This window comes from Vanessa atalanta, chromosome 30 (assembly GCF_905147765.1).
Source record: "Vanessa atalanta chromosome 30, ilVanAtal1.2, whole genome shotgun sequence".
NCBI lineage: Eukaryota > Metazoa > Arthropoda > Insecta > Lepidoptera > Nymphalidae > Vanessa > Vanessa atalanta.
Genome location: NC_061900.1, coordinates 840,939 through 866,869, shown reverse-complemented (window position 1 = coordinate 866,869; position 25,931 = coordinate 840,939). Strand labels below are relative to the sequence as shown.

The 25,931-nt window shown below is 35.4% G+C and overlaps 1 protein-coding gene across 5 annotated transcripts; it reads right to left on the bottom strand.

The window, feature by feature from the left end:
* Positions 1-85: 85 nt before the first annotated feature.
* On the bottom strand, positions 86-25,931 carry LOC125075149 (zinc finger protein 90-like). 5 transcript variants are annotated; one of them, XM_047686762.1, is made up of 18 exons: positions 25,530-25,931; positions 20,578-20,722; positions 18,388-18,492; positions 17,211-17,330; positions 16,731-16,844; positions 16,167-16,217; positions 14,246-14,407; positions 7,197-7,285; positions 6,429-6,513; positions 5,598-5,669; positions 4,988-5,091; positions 4,458-4,572; positions 3,994-4,110; positions 3,528-3,666; positions 2,546-2,743; positions 2,069-2,197; positions 1,540-1,855; positions 86-1,461 (listed from the first exon to the last, which is right to left on the bottom strand). In XM_047686762.1, the coding sequence occupies exons 2-18, from the start codon at positions 20,702-20,704 to the stop codon at positions 1,384-1,386; spliced, it is 2,121 nt and encodes a 706-aa protein (XP_047542718.1). In that variant the 5' UTR covers positions 20,705-20,722; positions 25,530-25,931; the 3' UTR covers positions 86-1,383. The 5 variants fall into 5 exon arrangements, with proteins under 5 accessions (XP_047542718.1, XP_047542720.1, XP_047542719.1 ...); XM_047686764.1 differs by having other exon boundaries at positions 4,988-5,079; XM_047686763.1 differs by having other exon boundaries at positions 16,167-16,214.

Sequence of the window (25,931 nt, the reverse complement as noted above, 5' to 3'; positions counted from 1 at the left end):
GTTTTGACAGTCTATTTACACATATAAATACATTCGGTACGGTAATCTTGTTAAGGGAAAAATTCTGGTTAAATAAAAGACATTCTAAATAAAACTCTATATTCATATAATATAATTAGATTGTGTGTATGTCTGTGTTATGTAACTTGCACTTCCCCCGTCGCCGCGTTCGAACAGCTCGTAGAATTTCGCTTATACATAATATTGTCTTGTATCAAAACTATTTTATTAGCTAGCTACAGTGAGACAATCGGCCGTACAATTATAAAAGAGACAATCGAATTCATTTTTAAACTTAAAAAAAAAATAAAAACTTCAAAAATTAACATTCTAGATTCAAATACGTAATTGACTATTTATATATACAGAACAGTTTATTTTAAAACGATTCGAAGGCGTTAAATCTATAAAAAACATCAAGCGTAGCGCTCGAACATTCAATCTATCGCTGTCTCACTTGCGAGAGTGCTCTCGTCGGGGCTCACACGTCGCGTGACGTCACACGAGGGCCCTGACCACGCTGTCGACACTGATGTGTGTCGAATGTGTATCGAGACCGTTCGACTACAACGAGCTTTGAAACCAGAATCTCACTCGATTCTGACGCAATGGAGTCAGGACAGGAGACGAAGACTCACGACCACAGATCGTTCGTCTCTCTCGCACGTTCCCGAGGACATTACTTACGAATTCTGTGATCGCGAAAATACACTTAATTTTCTATTACATATTTTACACAATCGGGTCCTTCCCCGGATCACGTCACACTCGGTCACACTCGGTGGCGTCCAGCGTGACGTGATCCACGTAAGGCACGTATCGTACAAGAAGTGCTAATAACTTTAAAGGTTCCACTAAAGATTGTATTAAATAAATTCAATACACATTGACGAGAATCGATTTCATACAAACTTCACTTAGTATACGATTTGAAACATGATGCGGGACAGACACCCATATTCTAATATATGTATATATATGTCTATATATAAATCTATCGACTACCGTCCGTGCACTATTCGACTTTGGGTTAAATTACTCTTTACTTTACGTTCTATACAATCTGTACAAACTGTCAACAAAAGTATGAAAAAACATGAATTTGTTAATTTTCTTTTACATTATTCTATAAATAGAAAGGCAGACGCTACGCTAAGCTACGCCACGCTACGCCACGCTAGGGATCACACGTATCGTAGCACGTAGTCAGTTCAGCCGTAACACAACGCAACAGTCACTCGTAAGTTACTCGTATCCGAACGTCAGACCCCATGCGACACCGATCCAAGCCGAACGCCTGGAACTCTCGCTAACTCTCCCGTCACTAGTGTCGCGGCTAATAAACGATCGTTTCAAACGCGGCGCCAAGACGCCAAGTGTGCATTATTGTTTCAGACGCTTGTAGTTCGCGAGGTGGCTGTTCAGATGCTGGGCGAGCTGGTCGGCCCGGGCGAAGGAAGCCTGGAAACAGGACGGTGAGTGATCGTCTAGTGCGTAACGAACGACGGCGGCGACCCCCCGCACGACACCCCGACTCACCTTGCAGACGACGCAGCGGTAGAGCTGCTTGGCGTGGTTGTGCATGTGCCGCGTGAGCGAGTGCGCGTGCGAGAAGCGCTTGCCGCACTGCTGGCAGGCGTGCGGGAGGCGCGGCGGCTGCGACAGCGCGTGCGCGTGCGCGCGGTGGCGGCGCAGCTGCTCGTAGCGCGCGAAGGCGGCGCCGCAGTCGGCGCAGCGGCCGGCGCGCTCGTCCGCCGTGTGCGTGCGGTCGTGCGCGGCCAGCTCCGCGTCGTCCTCGAAGCACTTGCGGCACACCTCGCAGCGCACCGTCATCGAGCCCCGGTGCACTTCCGCCCTGAAACACGTTTCAATAATAACGTTTGAGTGGCCTGAATCATAATAGACGGAGGTCTACTCGAAAGACAATTTTTTTTGTAGACCGTGATATCTCCAGTCGAAATAGTAAATTGGCATCTCATTACACAATACACTTGCAACTCATTACTAGGCGACGGTCTTTCCGGGAGACCATGGTCTACTGATTAGACTGAACATTTTTAGAACTCACTTATGCTCCCAGAGTTTCTCCCGACGATTGAACGTCTCATTGCAGCAGTCACACTCGTACCTGTCCGACGATCGCGTACGAGAACGGGAATTACCACCGCCTTTGTTCTGATGAACGCGTCTGTGTATTCTATAGAAAGAAAGCACATATGCAACTGAAACCATTTCTTAAAAAAACTCATCATTATTCCACGACAAGTAAGATAATATTTTATTTTGTTAAAGTTATAACGTCATGCACGCACGTCAGCCGAAACAGAGGAAGATATATAGCATTGTGATGTCACCCACGCGCATTAACCGAACACGCACACGCACGTCGGCGAAAACAGTCGTCACACGTTCACAGAGAAGCAAATATATCATTATGAAATTTATAACTTGAAAGATCAAAGAATTGTTTCTTATACCATGTCCATTCTAAAAAAAGAAAAAAGAAGCTCCGTTACTGACTTAGCGGTTGTGGTGTTTAACTTACTTGAGGGTAACCCGAGTTGAATACCATTTCCTGCACAGATGACATTGAAAGCTTTTATCCGCCGATTCGTTTTCCGATTCGCTTATCTCATCCTGAGCCGGAATCGGTTCAACCGGACCGGACCGCTCAGGATCGGAATCTGATTCGGAATCAGTGTTTGTACCGGACTGGAGACTGTAGGACCATGCCCCGAACGATCTGAAAAATGAATGGCACTTTTCATAAAATTGAAAAAAAGGACGAAATAGCCGAGCAAAGCGAATCGGCTTTGCTCTTCCTCACACCATCGAACCACAGTTCAGCACAGAACTAAAAGCCGCAAATACGTTATATCGGCACTATCTTGTAACCTTTTAGGGGTTTTAGAGAGTAAGAACCTTATATAACCCTGTTCCTTTCTTTTCCGAAGGTTTCTTCTACGTGAGTTTTGCTTTTACGGCTGCAGATTATATTTTGATATCAAGTATTCGCTCCAAAACTGAGAATAGTGTAATCCGCGTTCGGCAATAGTTCACTTTTCATAGTATCCTGGTACATAAGACACTCGCTCAATAACTTTCACTTGAGACGATTTTCTCAGTGGTCGCTGCAGAAGCATTAAAAATTCGTGGTTCATGCCACTCGGAAATTAGTCACCTCAATTTTCACTCTCGTAGTCATGACGAATGAAATTGTCATCAAAGAGAGAAATCTATTTCAAACGGCTTACTCAGCCAATGAGACTCAGAAGACTTAGTTTTAGAGGACACTGTCGTAACCAAACCCTCTGGTGGTCGATCGACTGATACCACTAGCACTCTGTAAGCTGCCACGACCAGCGCCAATCCCAGATAACTTTGCGACCCTTAATAGTTTATTCAGTTTCATTAGTGGTACCAAACAATTCCAAAATTTTGGGGAAATAAATCGTTATAGGAAGACAGGCGGTATCTCTTCTCTCTACTGCGATGATATAATAAAGACTGGTCTAAACGATCCTCACCTGTCATCTTCAAGATTATTCACAGATTGCTGGCTGTTCTCGTCATCCGGTTTCCCCTCATCATCGCTGTCGCTGTCAGAACTGTCCGACGAGCTCGAACTATCCGATGACGATGAAGAGGATGATGAACTGGAACTACCTAGGGTAGAAGTTAAATAAAAACTGATTAAATATAATAATAGTTTAATTTGACGTTAATTTCAAAATATTATAAAACAATAATTTACTTAATACATTTAGTTTTAATTATAATTAATAGTCGATTCTAGTCGCAGGAGTAAAAATCAATAAACTACTTTGACCTTGAAATAACTGAATAATTTCGTTATTATTCAGTATGGATCACTATGGAATATGGATATAAGTAGTTAAGTTTAGTAGTGTTGTTTTTATAAATCGAAGGTTTGTTTATCTTTACTTCTCCTACCATTGGTACGTACAATGCAAAGTTGGTTAATTTTCATACCTGCGTCTTTCGCGTCCCCGTCGACCGACGAAGCGGAACTACTACTTCCGGATCCACTATTCGAACTGTCATCTAACTTCTCGGCTCTCATATCTAACTCCTTAACCGACGGACAACCTGTGATCAAAATACATATCTGTATCAAACTCAGTAGTCAAAATTAACTGCCTTTAAACGTCCCACTGCTGGGCTTAAGCCGTCTCCCATTTCGAGGTTAAGCTTAAAAAAATATTCCACAATGCTGCTCCAATGCGAATGGACAAGCGTGACAGAATTCAGCCACCGTCAAGTTTCCTCACGATGTCTTTCATCACCAACGCGAGCGAGATAAAACTTTAAACGACCTGCACCACCGAGCACTCGTTTCGGTTCTCGTAGTAATCGAGTAAAACGTAACCATACCTTATAATTCACGTATCTGATTCTTCTGGAAGGGAATTTTATCTAGTGGGACGTTGGCATACCTTCAGAACTCCGTATGGAAAGCACCTCATCCTCATCTCTCGCCAGCCGCTGGACTTGGTCCATCGGTGGTTTCTTGAAATTCGCAGCAAGTAAATGGGCCTCGTATAAATCATCCTGTGGAGCGAAGATAGATGAAAATAATGCCATCTTGATCGAATAATCAGCCAAGGGGGTAATCTCGGAGACGAGACATCTGCCAGCCAGGAGACATTATACTACGCGAGGTGTGTTCAGTCACTCTCAAGAGCAGAAAATAGTTCACGCGTCGAACAGCTTTAAAAGGCCCAGGTGTAAACTCTACCAACTTCCAAGCTCTGAGCTTCTAATGAGAATTTTTGGAACGAAAAACTCAATATTTTTAGTGGCCTAAACTAATTCCCAGTAACACCTCGGAGTCTACTTGCTATTATTGTGTACACTCCCCATCCTCGGACAAGACGTAAAGCTTTTGGTTTTGCGCCTAAACACTCTTCAGCTAGACCTCTACCGTAAAACTAAAATGCCATGAAGAATTCCAAAACTTTTATACCTTATCGATATTCGCATATTTTTCGTGTATATGTCTCAGAGCTCGGAGGTTCTCGTCCAAGCTGAGCGAATCGGACGCTTGGCTCGGTGATCCTGAAGAAAAACCTAAATTATTATTACAAAAATAACGTCAGTTCGTCTAATTACCTGTTAAATACTAATAAACATATATTAGTAACGTAAAACCTATTTTATTTCTACCTTAAATTAAAATAAACACAATATTTTAACTGTCGCTTATCAACCAAATTTAAATTTAAGAAAGTGTTTCGTTCTAAAAATAACAAAGTCTTCTAGAAGCTCCGGCGAACATACTATTAATTGTAATGACAAGAGAGTTTCTACCAGTTCATAATGGAGCTACATGGTCTCTTTTTGAGAGCTTCGCCCAGCGGTAGGTCATTTACAGGCTCGTGAATCTAAACATCGTGTTCGGAGGTGACGGAAAACATCGTGAGGATACATATGTCTAATCCACAAAGAAGCAGTGTGGTTCAAACTCTAAATATCAGCCCAGCAGTGGGAAAATTACTTACCATATTATAACATTTAAGGAAACATTAAAACGTCTACAATAATTAATGATGTCGATTAAATATTAAAAGTTATACCCAAATCGTCATCACTATCCACCGTGATTGGCTCCGTGTTCGTGGGCATCAAGTTGCTCCTTACGCGGATCTCTGACGAAGAAAAATATAAGAAAATTAATCATAGAGCACGTACGCAAATCTTACTGATATGGATTTATGTTTCTTATTCAATAACGACAGAACGGTTGAAAACTTATAGTGCTTTTTATCCCTAACCGCACGGTTACATGCAACGAAGTTACGTTAATTTGATATTTTTCTTAAGAAATTACACATATACATATGTTCTTGCGATAACATTTAGCAGACGAATGAAAAATCGGTTTACACTTATAAAATCAACTCTCCGGACTGATTCTTATCAACACACATCCGAAACTACCGAGCCAAGACAGCTGAAAATTTGAGCATATTAGTTTACAATGCAAACATCAGTTAAGGATTGGAATTTTCAACTTTTATGGAAATGGGATGGGTAAGGGGGGCTAATACTGTATGAATTCCCGTACGAAGTCGGAACGGAAAGTTAGTTAATATATATCTACTAAAAAAAATATATGTTTTCAATTTATGTCACCAACAATTGCACAACAATGTACCAATTTTTGTTGAGAACTCAATTGCAGAAACATTAACCAAAGTATTTAAAAATAAAAAAATATTTTAAAGAAGCAGGGGTTCAAATGGGCCACCTGATAGTATCACCCGTAAGAATTGTGATGCAGTGTAATTAATTGACCATCCCTTACATCGCCAAAGGCCCACCAATACCATCATCTTCTTCAAAGTTGGCCTGTCCTTGGTATTCAGTCGGGATAACTTTTAGAAGTAAACGCAAAATATTCTTACTCGGCTGGTCCGGCTGCTTGGAAGCAAGTTGATCAGTCTTCCTCGGTCTCCCTCTTTTGCCTTTCACACGATCAGAATTCGGCGTCTAGAAAAAATTGGAAAGCATACTTACTGGGTAGAAACTCTAGGACAGGTCTTTACAATTATGAATACCGCTAACCATCAACTTTAAATTTAAATATTATCAATATAGAGCTGAACAGCCCATTTATTGAGAAGTTTAAACTAAATAACGCTTCAAACCGTGGGGACCCACAACGGTAACGTAACGAATATCAAAGCGCACAAATACCAATGTTTAGTAGAGAGAAGTCTTAAGTCTATCCCTTGAATAAGTAACATTATATTGGATCTCAATACATATTATGAAACAAATTCTCCCGTCATATCTGTCTACCTTCTTATACGCAATAAACTCAAAAAGTACAGTGTTTCAATAGTAGACGAAGAGATTCATGATAAAGGTTAAGTGTATAGTTCATTACATGTGGTACCGTCGTTACTTCTGATTTCCATAACACAAGTGCTTTAGCTACTTACATTGGGATCAGAGTAATGTATGTGATGTTGTCCAATATTTAATATTTATTACAGTTAAGTGTAAATAGACTGACATATGAGAATCATTGTCCTGAAGATACCAGAGTAACGACGATTTTCTGGAACCACGTAGACCAATAGGGTTATATTTATTACGACATAAACATTTGATGTTTCTGCTCGTACGAATCCAGAACGAATTCAACAAATATTTGTACCCTCACTCACCGAATCCTTGCTCGTATTGGGCGTCCGTTTGGTGTACTTTCTCTTAATACGCGGCGTCGTCTCGCCCGCTGACGACGAAGCAGCCGAATCTACAGCACACAAAATTAATTCAATAATGTCTCGTTAAACAATTATTTATCCCTTTCTGTCATCACTTATGTCACATTCGGGTAAAGAAGACAAGCATTGTTTAACCAATCACGCTTGAACAAAATTTTTAATTAAAACGTATTCTCCTATAACAACACTTACATATTCTCAACGATTACTTAAAGCGACACTTTGTATAGATTTGTCATCTATCTAATTTCAATATTAAAGTTTAAATTTTTGAATCCTAAGGAACAGCACTGATTTTGGAAATAAATTTGGATCTGGGATATTTTGATTTTAAAGCAGCATGCTGTAAAAATAGGTTATCTGATGGTGAGTGGTGCCCAACTGTAAACTTTGCTACACTGTAAGAAACTTTAACCATTCCTTACAACGTCAGTGCACCTCCAACTTTGGGAACTAAGATGTTAGGTCGCTTGTGCCTGTAGTTACCCTGACTCATTGACGCCGTTTGGTAGAGTATCCCTTCCACCAAGAAATGTAACTATATTCTAATTCTAACATTAACAAGTAGAATCTATACTAGGAACTGCTGAAAACGTTAAATATTTTGGAAGCCTATTCCAATCGAAATGTAAACAAACTTTAGATAGACATGTTCCATGCGATTTGCTAATAACTTTACTATATTATGCACAACAAACAGTTCTCGATAAATATATCTGTATTTATAATACACTATTTTACTTTACTACTTATAAACATTTTGATTTAACAACCAAAGTTCCGCTAGTAACTTCGTCAACATTCAAGACTCTTATTTTTCGCGAATTCATAATGAGCGTCACAGATTATTTAAGCTGTCAACTAGTGTTGCATATCGATAGGTAAGGTTTTAGCGATAGTATCGATAGCTCCCCATGAGCAATACTTTCGATAGTATAGCAAAAACCATTTCGTTTAACCTAAACTATCGATATCCTGAATAGTTTTCGAGGTCAACTATCGATAGTCAAACTATCGATAGTTCTGCAACGCTGCTGTCGACCAATGACATCGCGTCAATTAAACGTCAAAGTTGTGGATTAAGATTTACTCCTCATAATTGGAATAGGCTTCATAATATAGACACAAGACATTATTGCGAATTTCAAATTATATATTCTATCTAAAAGCTCGTAACAAATAGAAAAAATATAAATAATACAAAATCACAATTATCATATAAAATCTATCCGCAATACTAACATCAATAACTACATTTAAAATATAAATAAATTCATTAACGACCTTTAAGCGAAAAACATATCAAGCGACGTTGTTTATTGGAGATCTGCTACAGTATAGATTGGGCCCCTCTCAGATTGGGGGCCTTAGACGTATATTTAGATTTGTATAGCACGTAATCGCGTCGCAGTGCATTTTACGTACTAAAGGAATTTAAAGAGTATACGTAATATTCAAAGACTACATTCACATGAACGCGCATACTATTGTTTTTTTTTTTTTTATTTCATAGGTAGACTGGCAAATGGATAATCTGATGGTAAGTGTCTATAGACACTGACGCTGTAAGAAATATTAACCATTCCATACATTGCCTATGCGCCACCGACATTCGGAGCTATGATGTTATGACCATTCTGCCTGTAGTTAAAACACACACAACAAGTACTAAATATTGCTGTTTGAAGCCCTACGACATTACCAACTCAAAGTAACTTAGGATAGAGTTTTAGCGATCTCATAATATAACTAAACTTGAAACAGAAAATCTCTTTCTATCTCTCTCTAATATTTATTTAACACCTCGCCTTTACCTCCACTCGTGACAGGATGGCTGGTTCGTTTTGTTGCCCAGGGGATCGGAATTGCGATTCAACGGGGAAATACAATTATTATTTTTAAGGACTTTATGTTTATAAAACTTTAAAAAGCGGGGAAATACAGTCATTATTTTTAAAGACATTTACTAACTTAACTTAAAACTTCGCTTACTTAAACTTATTCAAGAGATTTTTATAAATTTCGAAACCAATGACAGGTTTTGTTTTGATTTAATTTCATTCTAAACTGACGGCGTCTGTTCGCACGTTTAACGTTTTTTTTTATACAGCCACAGCGCCACTAACATAACCAGTGACTTTTTTCCGCTCCCTACAATTAATTCTTTGTTAAATCGTAACAATTTAGTAAATTGATATCAAGAATCCTCTTTATTTTTCTGCATATGGCTGGAGCTCTTCAAAATGAGACCGTGACCGATTTTTTATGTGCAGCTATCGTCCCATAATCACTGGGAAAAAAATCGGCTCACACTATTAATACATAGGATATTCCACTTATATTTTGTATTTTCTCTTTTTGAATATTTGTCTTAATTATATATAATGGACGGACTATATTATATAACGGACTGGTTAAGCTGAATTAATGTTTCTTATTATACACATTATAAATGTGTCAATAACTCTGTCCGTCTGATGCTTTTACCCGAACCAACCACTTAATTCGATGCAGTGTGGTACAAAGTTATCTAGGGATTCATCCCTAGTAAGGCTTCTTTATAACCTGACCAAACACTAAAGCTTCTTGCCGCCATTCCACGCGGTCATGTTTTGTACAGTAACAATTTTAATTATTTATATATAATGAAACGAGTAGTTAGCAATAATGTTTGTTGCCTGATTTACTTTTAAGAGCGGGTCACCCCGAATGGAGTTGTAAGTGTCATGGCAACGCGAGTCGTCATGTTTTGACAAGCGACTCGAATGCGATGGTTTCTTGCAAACCCATTTGATCTTAATCGAGATGAATTATTGTAATCCTTTGATATTATTGGTGTACGATTATTGAATCAATTAATACAGTGATTAGACGATATTAAATACGTTTTATTTTGTGAATATCTCCATTGCACGCCCACATAGTCTTCCAAATGTCGGATCAATCCCCGAACCCAACTGTTTGGCATCCTGCTCCTCCGACATATATATGTAAGGTTTAATGTAAATAATTCTTATGTTAAAGATTTGTGATATTGTAAAGATTCAAAATGCGATACAATTCGGTGTAAATCTAATATATCTTAACATATATAGTATTGTTTCTTTCATACCAAGCACAAATTTAATGTAAGAGAAAGACAGACATGCGTTTGTCTGTCGTCTGCCTAGACGCCTTCAATTGAACGAAACTAAACTAACTGATATTATAAATGCGAAAGTTTGTGTACTCAACAGTAAATCACGCCAAAACAGCTAGACATAGTCAAAGTCAAAGTCAAAGTCAAAAATCTTTATTCAATATAGAAGTGTTTGCACTTGCTTATTGATTGTCAAAAATCTACCACCGGTTCGGAATTTAGCACCTCGGACCTGAGAAGAACCGGCGAAAGAAACTCAGCGGGATATATTTTTTTTCATTTTTTTTAACCATTTTCCATGTAGGTACAATGATAAGTATATATTAGTTGTTTGAAACAGCCTGGAGGCGATCATTTCATTCCCAAGGTGTGCAGTCAACTAAAAAGTCATTAGTGTTGTAATATCCTTTAGCACACAAACGCTCTTTAACGACTCTTTTGAATTTTATAATTGAATAATTTTGAACGTTTTCTGGGATCCTGTTGTAAAAACGTATACATTGCCCCAAAAAAGAGTTACTAACCCTGTGTAATCGGGTACTTGGAGTAACAAGTTTATTCTTGTTCCTAGTGTTAATAGAATGTACGTCACAATTTCTGGGAAAATCATTTATGTTTTTGCGTACATACATAACATTATCAAAAACAAATTGAGAAGCGACAGTCATTATTTTAATTTCTTTAAATTTACCTCTTAACGAATCTTTTGGGACCAGGTTATAAATTGCACGAATAGCCCTCTTCTGCAGTACAAAAATAGTATTAATGTCAGCTGCATTACCCCAGAGTAGGATGCCATACGACATTATACTATGGAAATAACTGAAGTACACAAGGCGTGCCGTATCCACATCAGTCAAAAGTCTAATTTTTTTTACCGCATAGGCTGCAGAGCTAAGTCTATTCGCCAATTTATTTATATGGGGGCCCCATTGGAGCTTAGAGTCTATTGTCATACCAAGGAACTCTGTTGATTCTAAAACATCTAATGCTTCCCCGTTTAAACGTACACTCGTTTTGACACATCTTACATTGGGAGTAGTGAATTTAATACATTTAGTCTTTTTACTATTTAACATTAAATTATTAACACTAAACCAATTTACTATTTCAGAGAGAGTATTGTTCACATCGTCATATATTGAAAGACGTCTTTTTATTTTAAAAATTAAAGAAGTATCATCAGCAAACAATACTATCTCGAGTTTATCACCTAGGAGATGTGGCAGGTCATTTATATAAACAAGGAAGAGAAATGGTCCAAGAATTGATCCTTGAGGGATCCATAGGTTGTGTAACGGATATTTTGAATAAATATCGCTGTTGACATCCGATTTCAGATGTCGCCCCGTCTTTGTTTAACTTTACATTGCACGATATGTGTGAAAGAGATGAAACGGATGTGATATCCAAATCGGTTTGACGTTCGTTTCATCTCTTTCTCGCAGATGGGTCACTGTAAAGTTAAAGAGAGATAGGGCGAAGATTTCATGAGTTTAACGTTATCATACTTCGGATGCTTTGACGGACCAGAACGATTACTCGTCAACATCAAATCGATGACATCTAATATACCGAAGACATCCGTTATTACATGTGTTTCGATATATCGAACTCATGCCGAGACACACCTGGATTAAATTTGGCGCAGAGGCCATAGGTTATGTCACAAAGCTATATCGAACACAAACCCCCCCCCCCCACTCTCCACCTAACGAAGGAACAAAGTTCTTTTACGCGGCTTACAGAAGAGAAGACAATCGACTGCGTTAATACCCCCCCCCTAGACGACCTTTTCTTTTCTCTCTCTTACTATTGTATTATATTAGTTTTCTTTTTAATTCACACGGGATTTTAATAACAATTTAATTTATTACATTGTGACGTTATGTTATTCTGCCTATAATTCGATTAAAAAACACTTATTTTTCTAGTATAGAAATAATTAACATTGTCATAGCAAAAATCTTAAGCTTTAAATATAAAATATTACACTATTATATAAAAAGTTAACTACCTAGACTACCATGCTTTTTGCAACATAGAAATCTAAATACATCTACGATAATTCAGGCAATTTATAATCGACGAGTTCTTTTTTTTTTCTTAATTTTCTTTTGGCAATGACAATACGTCAATGTGGTCTAAAAATTCAATTAATTACATTTTAATAATTATAAATTGAATGGACGTATACTTATTTAGTAATACTTAATATTGCTTTTTTATATATTTTATTGCAATGAAGTATTAAATAGTGTTGCATATCGATAGTCCACTATCGATAGACTATCGATACTGAAGGTGTTAGCGATAGTATAGTTATCGATAATATTGTCACGTGTCAATACTATCGATAGTATTGCAAAAACCATTACGTTTTACCTAAACTATCGACAGTCCAAAACTATCGATAGTATAAATAGTATCGCTGCTACCAAGTATTGCTTAGAGCGAGCTAGCGATACTATCGATAGTATTGCCGTAATCGATAGTACTGCTCACGGAGAGCTATCGATGCTATCGATAGTATTGATCAAAACGATACTATCGATAGTATTATCGATGTCCTGAATAGTTAGAAAACTCTGATCGGAATATCATCTGAAACGTATCATAAACGGATCGGAAAATAGTTATTTTCTCTAAATTTCAATGAAATTAATTTATAAATGGGCCAAAAACAGCGTCAGTCATTCGACAAGTGCCTCTGCGATAGTTGAGACACAAGCGAGTGGATCGTAATCACAAGATTCATATCCTATATCATCACTCGCTGTTCAGTCGAGTCAGTTAAGACCCTTCTGATGGCAACTATTGCAATCTGCTAAGGCAACCTTAGTACATTGTTGAATAAAAAAACGATAGCGCGATTTAAAATACCACTAGCGCCATCTAGTTTTAAAGTTTAGAACTAGCTCGACAAAACGACACTATTGCACTAGTATTTTATTTAAGTTAACTGTAATGTTAAGCTAAATATCCGTATTTAATTTACAAATAACAAAACGATAGCGCGATTTAAAATACAAGTAGCGCCATCTAGTTTGGAATTTTGAAGTTACTAATTTAAACTTGAAGCGAAAAAGGTTGACTATTAATATTTTCGATTTATAAAATACGAATAAGATCGTAATATTTTAAGCCTAAGTAGGAAATAAAATTCACAATTTTCACGTGAATTGCGAGAATGAAGCTCATTTACTTATATAATAATATTATATACTAAAACCTTCTCCAAAACTCGCTGCATCTCCAAGTTTCATGTATATATGTTTAAATCTCCTATTTTATTAGCATAGATAAACAAATGATACAAACCAACCAACAGAATTTTTTGCACATTATCATGTAATACTTCTAACTGACCGATTCAAATTTTCTTAATGCAAAAAATCAATATTATCTACGTGTAACGTATACTTTTCATGAAGACAGACTGCCAAATGAGCATCTGATGGTAATTTGTCACAACCATCCAAACATTTTGGCGCTATCAGAAATATTATCCCTAATATCGCGTTAGTGCGCTAACGATCTTTAGGACTTAGACGTTACGTCCCTTGTGCCTGTACATTGGCACTAATGCTTCAAACCTAAGTATTACTGTTTGGCAGTATAATAATCACTATGTATAATAATCTACCCAGACTGGCTGGCTCTAAAATTAATCAACGCTTTCAATGCCTTAACGTAAACAACCAAAGCATACGTCCGTCCAATAACAAAACAGTTCAAAAGTAAAAATAATTCACTACCATGCAGACTCTCTCAAAGTACCGACACCAAAAAAATGAAAACTAAAATATATTTAAAAAAAAAATCGATCGTATCATGCATATTCGTTTACCTTTTCGCTTTATAAATTTAATATTTCTTCGTACTATGATCTTTTTATCGCCCGCCTTCCTTACCGCTATCTTTTGTGACGTCTTTCTAACGTTTGTTAATTTATTCGCTTGTACTTTTTTAACGCGTGTCGTCATACCATTCGATGATTTCACGATTTTCGCTAGCCATGTAAACAGAAAATCATGTCAAATATATATGTATATCAAATGTATATCATTAATAATTAACTAGTTACTTAAATGTTTGTTCCGTTTAGTAGAATCTACATCTGATTTAAAATCGAGTAAAGTATAGATTCTACCAAGAACCGACCAGAAATCAATTAAAGTCATATTAATTATAAATAATTATTTATCCCGATATAAACGTATACTAAAGTCACCTGATCGTTCATGACTTCAAGAGCTTGCCTAAATTAAAGCTGTTTAAATTTCGTCCCCTATACTGATCACAAAAGTGTAACTAAGCTGTGGTCGCCGAGCGATCCTGTAACCCGTCAATCTGTCACGACTATTGATAAGTAACAAACATAAACAATTTCCATAAACAATTATCAACGCAGATAGACAGAAAAATATATTGTTTAATACATTCTGAAACTATTTATTAAAGTATAGTCTATTCCAACCACGAGAGGACAAAAGTCAAACAACATTTAAAATCGTTTTGAAACGATATCATTGGTTTGAGTTTGAATATATGATATTCATTATAGATCCGCCGATTAATTACATTTTGAACGTCGACGGATCTGTTATCGGAACTTTGAAATTAATATTAAAGCTGATATAAGTCATGAAATTAAATAGTGTTGTATTATAAACAATGTCATTTCAATAAAGCAAATTGCATAGAATACGTAAATCTAAGTTTGTTCATCTTTATTCCTTCTTTGATTGGAATAGACTATATAGAGGTAAGACTGATTGAGTTTGTCAATTAGTAGGTTGTAACAACTCTGCATGAATACTGGGCGAGCCAATTTCAAAACTTATCAGAGGCCCGGATAACCTTAACTACGATGGAGTTTCGATTGATCTGTTTTAAGTATTTCATGTAGTTCGTAATAATCCTACAATTCATGACATCATGTCATTCGTCATGATGCTTATTAAGTATTATTATTAAGTAATTAAATACCTAAATTCGATATTTAAACCGCCACATTTGAAACAAATGACATCGAATTTTGTGTCACAATTTTCTGCATTAGTCTGGCAACATTACATTGAATATTAAAACATGGCAATTAACCTACTTGCGAGAAAAACAAAATATCACCCATTTACTGAACATTAAGCACATATAACATATATGTAAATATAATAGTTATCAGACAACCAACTGAAAATCCTCTCAATCCAGCCCGACTGCATATATTAATAAAGTATGCTATTGATGTTTAAAATGGACATCACTAAAACAAATGTCGAATTTCATTGTTTAAATATTCTTGATTTAAATATGATTAGAATTAATGTTTTACGAATAAATTGTAACAACTCTAGATAATATATTATTCCATATACCATAAATTAAATTTTTAATCACTTAGATAATAACAAAACATTTTTATGAGAAAATACACAACACATACAAAACAACACTTCACCGTTTGACATTAATATACGTTATTAACAATAATAATAGGAAATTAATTTAGACCATTTAAATTATTTAAATAAATACATATATCAAAATCAACGTCCTATAAATCACAAGTGAACCCTTCCCTTAACAAATTAGAAAAATAACAAAAGGTCATATAAGATTTTTACATTATAAATAAATGGAGCAAGTACCGTCAGTATGACAATAGTATCACAATTTCTTTCTTAAAATAAATTACTAGTAATTGTAATTTATCTGATCATTCTCGATGTTAGAATTATCGTATTCAATGATAGTAAATTACTTACCACCGGTCGCGCGTCTTCGGTATTCCTTCTTAGCCTTCTTGTCCATTGCTTCTGGGAACAAGGCACTTTGATTAGACATCCCACTTAGACTGGACATTAGACGGACCATTTTAATAAGAAACATAACTTATATCTTAATAGTAGACCAACTAAAACAATAATTGCATTACATATGCATTGAATTTAATTATTTTTTATGATATCAGTTGGCAGACGAGCAAATGGGCCACCTGGTGGTAAATGGTCACCACTGCCCATATACAATGGCTCTGTAAGAACCATTCCTTACATCACCAATGCGCTACCAACCTTGGGAACTAAGATGTTATGTCCTTTTTGCCTGTAGTTACACTAGCTCACTCACCCTTCAAACCGGAACACAATAATACTGAGTACTGCTTTTTGGCGGTAGAATGTCTGATCTGATGAGTGAGCGGTAACCTACCCAGGAGGGTTTGCTCAAAGCCCTACCACCAAGAATAAATGCATTATTTACCATCACTTCCCGCCCTCCCCGAGTCCAAAGTATTCAAGTTATCCCAATAGTGGGCTGCGATAACATACCAATCTCTCGTGCACGCTTCCTCGCCAAATACTCGGGGCTGGTCTTATCGACGCGAGGTCTTCCACGCTTGCGTTTCTCACCCCCCGAGTCCGGTCGATTGTTCATGACAGCCGCTGAAAGTTTAAACTTATATTTAACAAACACACACGAAACTTTACATCTCAACAGGCCGATGTATTTAGAAATTTTTAGTCTGTATAATTTAAGTTACAAAAAAAAATGGAATATAACTCATTTCTATGCCGACATATATGTATTTCTCCAAAGCTGTCCCCAAGCTATTCCCAAAACCACATCATGCCAACATGCTTGGCCAATATCCTTGCTGCCAAGTTGGCCAAGTCGTTATTCTTCTCAACCTATATAGAATATCTACACTTACAACCAAACATACCAATCTTCTTGGCCAATTTCAAAGTTGACCAAGTCATAAAAAATCTAAACCATAGAGAACCCGTCCGCAAAAGTACAAAACATACCCATCTCCCTGGCCTGTTTCCTTGCAGCCAAATTGGCCAAGTATTCTGGGCTCGTTTTGTCGATCCTCGGCCGCCCACGCTTTCTCTTCATTGGCGGTGGCGTTTCAGTCATGACGGGCGCTAAATAAAGAAAATCAACTAAAGAGCATGCAAAAAAAATTAAGCGAAATCATAAAACAAAAAAAAAAGGTACATCTAGGGACGAAGTTGCTTTCGCTATATAATACTAACAAAACCTGCGGCTTAACCCGCGCTTAATCTATAAAACGTAACCTATTACGCACAAACCGTCACCTCTTATTTTACCGAATTAAAAAAAGTAGCCTATATCCTCTCCCAGAACTCAAACTGTCTCCATACCGAATGTCATCAAAATCGGTTCAGCATTTTAAGCGTGAATAGGTAACAGACAAAGTTACTTTCGCACTTATAATATATACATACAGATTGAAAAACAGTTACAATCAAAGAAATTTACAACTTTTGAGAATAACTAGATGCCGAGAATTAAAATTGTTATTCGTGATCCCGTTTCAATTAATACAATAACAAATAAAAAGTTTTAGTAATGTCATATTAAGCCGTATACAATAGAAACAGACAGACAAAAAGAGAGAGAAAGGAGGATTTCTACTAGTTCACTACACTGTAAGCGTAAAAGAACTTCGTTCCAATAATAAACAAACTATAAAAGATGGCGCCACTGTTTTATATGATAGGGCAATAAATTTTCAACGGACACAACTTCTAAATTAAAATCCTTCTTAAAGTCAAGCCATAAGAACAGAGGATACGATTGCTCGTTGTGTGTTAACACTATTCGCTCGCTTTCATGATCCGATGGGACCGGAAGTCAGAGGCACAAAAACGAAAGACCCTAATCATTTTTGACGTAAAGTTAGTAAGTTAAATAAAGATATATATATAAGGAACTATTCGTAGTACATGAAATAGCAGAACTATTAGCAAAACGCATGAAATGTGTACCTTTAAAGTTTGCTTATCTTTACTCCTCCTGCGATTGGATTGGACTTTAGACATATAACCTAAAAGGCTAAAACCAATACGATTACGGGGATTCCCGGAAAAAATAACTAAATTACTTTAATTACAAAAAATAACCGATAAGCAAATAATGAAAAAATTAAGACATTCATTTCTGTTATGACATACATACCGACATTTATCTCCGGCTTGTGTCTCGCTGCGTACAACTCGACGGCGGGCGGTACGAAGTGGGACAGGGGCGAACGGTAGTCTACGCTCAACGGTAAGGGCGGTACTGTAAATTAAAAAAAAAAACAATACATATTAAATCGAATCTATTAGCCGAATATACATCCGAATATGATTCTACCTTAACTACCAGGAGGTCGGGATCACCAGCTGGATAAGCTAGCCACTGGATTATATACTTACATCCCACACCCACCAAGACAATGTGTTAACCCTGTCACTCATACTCCTTGGCGGTGCTCTGTGCAAACCTGTCTATGTATATCCCCCCCCCCCCCCGCATTGCATATTTTACAACCAAACAGCTATACTTATTATAATTGTTTCGGTTTGAAGGGTGAGAGAGTCGTTGTAACAGGCACAAGGGATATAAAATCTTAGTTCCCAAAATTCTTAGGGGGTGGATTCGAGCCCCAAGTCGGACCGGTAGAGCTATGGAGTTTCTCATTCGATATTCTCAGTAGCAGAACGTAGTTGGAAAGTTGGAAGTATGTATACTCACGTACCTCGAACATTACGCATATTATTGTCCAACCATAACAGAAAAAAGCCAAATAAACGACGTTTGACATTGGTCGAGAGCTCGATTAATCTATGATATTCTCTATGGATTTGCGTAAAAATGGCGTTTTGAACGTCGACGAAACTGATATCAGAATTTTGGAAGTAAAATTAAAGTGGAAATAAGTAGTTAAGTGCAAAAGTGTTCAAAATATATTAATCAAGAACTGTTTGTAGTGACAACATAGCTGAGTTATTAGCAAAGCGCATGAAATACGTAAATCTAAGGTTTGTGTATCTTTTTTCCTACTTCTAGTATATTGGAATAGGCTATAAAGCAGTTGGTCATTGGCATAAACTCTTTCGTGACGTATCAGATTTCCCTTCTCATCGAGTTATGAGAGTAAAGGAATAGTGAGCATTTGCGTTTACGTACACACTGTGCGCACTTGTCTCTTTTGAAAAGGTCGCCGTAACAGAAATCGGTAAGGACGACATTATTATAATACATATTGTGGTAGCGGAGTTTAAGTTTTAGTCTTTTTTACAACAGAATCCCAGAAAACGTTCAAAAATATTCAAAAGTAAAATTTAAAAGAATTGTTAAAGAGCGTTTGTGTGCTAAAGGATATTATAACACTAATGACTTTTTAGTTGATTGCATACCTTGGGAATGAGATGATCGCCTCCTGGCTGTTTCAAATACGGTTTTTTTTTATTGTACATGAAGTCTATACATGTGAAAATGAAAATTGGTGATAACTTATACATTTGGTAGTATGCATACCTACCTACAAACCTACTTCCATTAAAAAAAAAAAAGTCATCTCCTATACATATCGATTTTATTAATCGATATACATATTTTTTATCGCATTTCATCATTCAATTACATAATAATTTGTAATTATTAAATTATAATTACATTCGGTTATTAATTAATACAGCTGATTCAATTGCGAAATTAAACATATCGGCCTTGGCACCGAATTAAATTGTATAAATATATACTATACAGAATTTATGTAATTAAGTGATAAATAACCTTTTAATAAAAACATCACGATTTTTCAATTTAAGCGTTTGTGAAACATCTATTGTCGCGGGTAGCCTCGGGGGAAATCAGACTCATGTGCCGTGCCGGCAAACGTCACGACGCTCTCTCATACCGTCACGTGTCTCCGTCCGCTCTCTACTGTCTTGTGTGCGCGTGTACTTTATACTTCGTTGTTATGTATTTTTATAAAAAGAAAAATATACACATTCTATTAACGAAACTATGTTTTAATTTAAATACTCCATTTTTTATGCAATGGGTGGTAAACGAACAGACAGCACTCAACTGTAAAGCGACTTCCCCACCCATGAGCATCTGCAACATCGAGCACCTTGCAGGTGCATTGCCGGCCTCTAAAGAATGATTTGACTCTTTTCTTCCCATTTCCCAGGGGTTCCAAAGTCGGTTCTTAAAGACCGGCGGTTCAGTTTTACTAACAGTTAAACAAATAACAACCGCAAGATTAATGATAAACAAATGACGAAACTCTGGTACTCTGGTACTTACCTGGACTAGCCCGAGCAATCTTCGACCAATGATTAGCACAAAAAAAACGTACAACAAATTACATACCTTTGTCCAATCCATAGATGTCTCCGTTTGGCTCCATCCTCTTCTTATCCTGGGTATTCGGTTTGTCAGGAGTCTCGTTACCGTTTATTTGCAAAACAGAATCAAGTTGACCCTCACACAATGCCATGATTCAGTGTTGTTTACGCTGGAAAAATAAAAATGTAATATCAAAAAAATACATTTACTGAAAACATTTGTGCTAAGAAAAAAAAAAGAAAAAAATTGTTTTTTTCATTATTGGCTGTATGTCTGGTCCTATTTTAAACTATATGAAACAATATCAAAGAAACAAGTTTTTTTTTAACAAAAGTCAATATTTAATTTCTATTATATCATTTATTATCTGTGCGGTCGATATGATGTAAAAATTGGCGGGAAAGCCGTAATATCATTTCACTTCGTTTCGAACGCGAATTATCAATTTAGTTTTCGTAGCTGATTATGAAGTGCAGTCAGTATTTATTTTAATTACGTATATTACAGGTAAGCTTCGAAACAATTATATCATACAACAATCTTTATCTAATTAATTATTTTTATACGTGTGTCAGTGAACTTGTAAACATCTGTCCAGCTGTTTACAAGTTATGAATTTTACATTCGATAGTTATAATTTTTTTTAATTTTATGGATGGTTTAGATTAGATCCGGTAGCTGGCGCTGTGGTCTGCTGTCAGCATTTTTTTTAATTTTAGATATAATATGACGCTATTACCTACGTTGGAGAAACGTAGAACAATCAGTGATGACATAGTATATCTTGTTTATGTATAAACTGCCATTCAGCAGTATGACAGGTGAGTGAGCCAGTGTAATTACAGCTACAAGAACTTCCCATGGTGTAAGAATGGGTCAATGGTTATGATTGACATCTGTAAATGTGGTTTGTGAGCCATGAATTAAAAAAAAAGAGGAACTTATATATTTTAGCTGTGTATCATATTCAATATCCATTTTAAACCTATGACCTTGTGTTTATTTTTACCATGTTATTATTATATGTTATTTTTTTATTAACAGAGTAAAACAATATTTGTCAAAATCAGAAACTTGGTCACATAAATTTACTTCTATTGTAACAAACTGTAATGAAACTAACTACTGGTAATACTGTAGTGTCGGAAATTTTTGGTGTTACATCGCAATTTCAGAATTACAATTCACTGGGGAAATGCTGCAGCATTCCCACCACCAATCCCATAGCCGAGATGGCCCAGTGGTTCGACCGCATGCACTTAAACCGATAATTGCAAGTTCAAACCCAGATAAGTACCACTGGAATTCCTTATTTGTATTTATAATTTATCTCATGAAGGAAAACATTGTGAGGTAAGCTGTATGCGTTACAATTAAATTCTGCCACATGTGTATCCACCAACCTGCAGTGTATAAGCTTGGTGGAATTCGCTCAAATCTCCGAGGGAGAGGAGACCTTAGCCCAGCAGTAGATTATATACAGGCTGTTACTTCACTTTACACTATACTATGTATTAACAAAAACTGTCTAGGAAAATGTGGCATAATTGTTTCCTCAATATGACTTTAATTTTATTATTAAATCTGTTGAAATACAATCGCAAATCACAAAAACTACCAATCCAATATAAAAAAAAATATATAATTTAGTTCAAATTTAATGTAAGTTAATGCACATGGAATTACTAGTAATTTGTACCATTAAACTCTCAGGACTTTTCATATTTAAATCAGAAAGGGGAATTCTTAATATTCCTAGTCGTTCAAAAGAATATAGCATTTAGTAAACTATTATAAATAAATAAAAATAAATTTATTAACATGACAAATTAAAATAGACACAAAATACCTAGTGGCCCTAAACTAGACACACCTGTCTTGCGTTATATATTTCTTTATGTATATGAAAAATAGAAGAATGTCTAATACCTAACGAACAAAAATAATCAGTGCAATTGTTAACAGATGCTTATATAGAATATGTAAGTGCTATGGTGTTAGGTAGACGTATGAACAGGTAAGGACAGGGCTGGATCTACCATATGGCTTTCATACAGGGCCCCGTGGATTCAAGGGGGCCCCAGCTAAGTCAAGTCAAAGATAGACAATAATGCGAATAAATCCATAACTTTATTCAATTCAACAAATCATATGGTTTGTAGCCCTGCGAGTCCTGCAATTAATCAAACCCATTCAATAATTTAATTCAAGTCTATGTTCAGGTATGTCTTAGGTAACACTTCTTAGGGGGCCTCTAAGTAGTGTTAGCCCAGGGCCCCCTAAACTTATAATCTGGCCCTGGGTAAAGAGTATCTTCGTGTATAGTGTCCCTCAGAATGTATGACTTTAAAATGCTCATAAATCTGGATTGCAATTAAATACTCAATAGAGTAAAACAGCAATAGTGAAAGGAGATTGGAGTCAAATTTATAAATTTGGAATTTATTATTAAATGTCAATTTTAAGTAATAATATGCTTTCTGGTTAGGAATTGTGCAAGCCCACTGGGTAGGTACTCAGTAAATAAATATTGAATATATTAATTATTAAATGTCAAAACTAAACCCTTCTTACACTGACAATAAAATAAAGATAACATCTAAGCCAAATTTACTTATTTATACTCTACTGTATATACATGGAAATAAATAATTGAGGAAAACACATAATAAAGGATTCCGATTAATTGAGAAACCCTTTTTTTTTTTTAAATGATGGGTGTTCTGGGGTTACATACATAAATAAAAAAATACAATGGTATTGATAATCTTATTCTTTGAAGTTGTTTTAAAATAGATGGCGTGCCACCTTATCGTGATCGAGGTCTCACAGACACTTTTGTGATGATTTAAGTTGTAACAGGTTAGTATGTTGATTACACTGGGTAACATATAAAACTTGCAAAAAACAATACAAATTATTGCTTTGCAGAATAAAAATAAAGATTTATTTCTAATTATAAGCAAAAAATGGGCAACATGGTGGTCACCCATAGATATATAATATTTGCTATAAGAAATATTAACCATTCTTCACATTGCCAATGTGCTGTCAACCTTCGAACTTAGACATCACATCGCTTGTGAACACAATTAGGAATATACAATTTTCAAACTGAATCTTTCATTCTCAAAACCAGCAAACAGCAACACATTGCTCTTAAACATTAAAATAAGTATCTGAGATGGGAAACAAATTTATAACACAAAACATTGAAAGTATTTAAATATTTACCTAAGCTGTCACCCATTATCCTCTGACCGTATCACTATCCACAGAGCTAATGCTTTTAGAAACATTGCAAGAAAAATACACGAGTCTAATAGACTGCACATCTCACCAACACACGACAGAGCAGAGCAATTCCAACAGGAATTGGCTCTATACTTCTAACCTAAGAAAATGGTCACAGGCTGACTTTTACCTATTACTAAAATGTTTTGTAAGAGAATCTAGTCTAACATTTCATGAACAGATTCAGTTCAGATGGAACATGAATCATATCTAAGGTTGCCAATTCTACAAACCTAATAGTTGGACAGAACAGCTAGTTTGGCTGGACATTTAGGTAAAAAGGCAGGACATCCTACATTATTGAAGATTTTGTGTCTCAATGTTAAAAGATATGTTTGAAATTTTTTTTATTCTAAAATCAGGCTTTTCTGTTTATTACCATAAATCTTGTTAATTTTATATGAAATATAAATAAAATCGAATGTATCTCGTTTAATAAATAAAATGTAAAAAGCCTAGCAAAACCCCGACAAGCTGGACACCTTTTTTTTGGCCAGACACGCAATCAAATAGCCTAAATATGTCCAGCTTTATCCAGACACCTGGCAATACTAATCATATCAGATAGTTGCACACAAAAAACTTTAAATAAGCATTGCAGCATTTCAACTTTCAAGACTCAGTTGTTATAGTTGAGTTGATAAACAGTCAGGACAAACATATTAAGTATAGATTTATGTGTTTATTATTGAATGTCAGTTAAGTTTTTTTTATTTATTACATTACAAGAACTGAATACCAGACTCTTACATATTTATGATTTAATGTCCCTATCCAAAGGTTTTCTAGACAGCTTGTTCTATAAGAAATAAAAAATAATAGCTATCATAATGTATTGTAATTATGAAATTAAAAATTTATTTATTTTATTTATTAAAAATTATAATTAATCACAGTTAAAATATATTTCAAAATAATGTATGTGTTACTAATCTTAAATTTTGAATTTGGAAGTTATTGTCATGTGTTTTTTTTATGTCCAAATTTTGAAAGAAATCCACATTGTCAGGTTTAAATTTTGAATTTGACTTTAAATATGTTTATAAAAGGATTTTATGTATATGCAAGTTTAACTGTAAGTACTTATGTTCATCAAGTATCTTTGCTTTCTCATTCTAAGTGAATTTTAAAAAGAAAAATATGTCAAAAATTTTATAATGAAATATCCATTGCTTTCATTTATTGTGTTGTTATTACTTTTTGTTTATATTTAATTTGTGTAGATAATAAGTGCAATTAAACACTATCATAAAATTTTGAGACAAATATACAAATAAATAAGAAAGTTTAGTTGTTTAGTAATCATAATGATGTTCGAATTTATTAGACAAAAAATTACAAATTAGTTAAGCTATGTTTATAATATTATATAGGTACATAAAATACCTAATATTATTGTTGATACAGTTTTAAATATCACATTTCATATATCATCACATTGTACTATTTGAGAGTTATGTTACAATATTAAGGTCTTTGAACATGACTGAGAAACTTTAGAATTTTTTTCAAACAAGACCTAACAAGAGCTAGGATAGATATAAAGAATATATCAACATTAAATTTTCATAAAATTCCAATTCAAATTGTATAAATATAAACTTATCGTTATTCGTAACATAATTTGTAATTATATCTCTTATCGTAACTTGGAAAAGCTGTAAAAAATGTCATTAACTCACCAGAATAAGAAACCATTTTGACTACTATAATATAAAAGGTAATACACCACTTAAACAATGTAAAACTTGCACAGAAACGTCTACCACACACTTATAATGTAATTTAAACTTAATTAAAACAGTGTAAATGTGATTTAATAACAATAAAAAACGTTTGAAAATACAACAGTGCTTTGAGTTAATCAATTGTTAAACACAGAAATGGTGAAAAGTTAAGGCAACAGCGTTCACGTAAAACACACTATTTCGATCATTTATAAATACACGCACTACATTATTGATCTATGATATTGATTTTGAAAGTGGTTTCAAAAGTTTACGAGCGCGATTATCGAAGATATAAACAAAATTCGTAAAACCTATAAACTAACTCAACGTCCATTGCTTTAGCAAGAAGGTGAT

Coding starts and splice junctions, on each gene's coding strand:
- LOC125075149 (XM_047686762.1), bottom strand. CDS start 20,704: ATGGCATTGTGTGAGGGTCAACTTGATTCTGTTTTGCAAATAAACGGT. Junction 18,493..20,577: donor CATCTATGGATTGGACAAAG/GTATGTAATTTG, acceptor TTTAATTTACAG/TACCGCCCTTACCGTTGAGC. Junction 4,573..4,987: donor AATATGCGAATATCGATAAG/GTATAAAAGTTT, acceptor TTCGCTCCACAG/GATGATTTATACGAGGCCCA.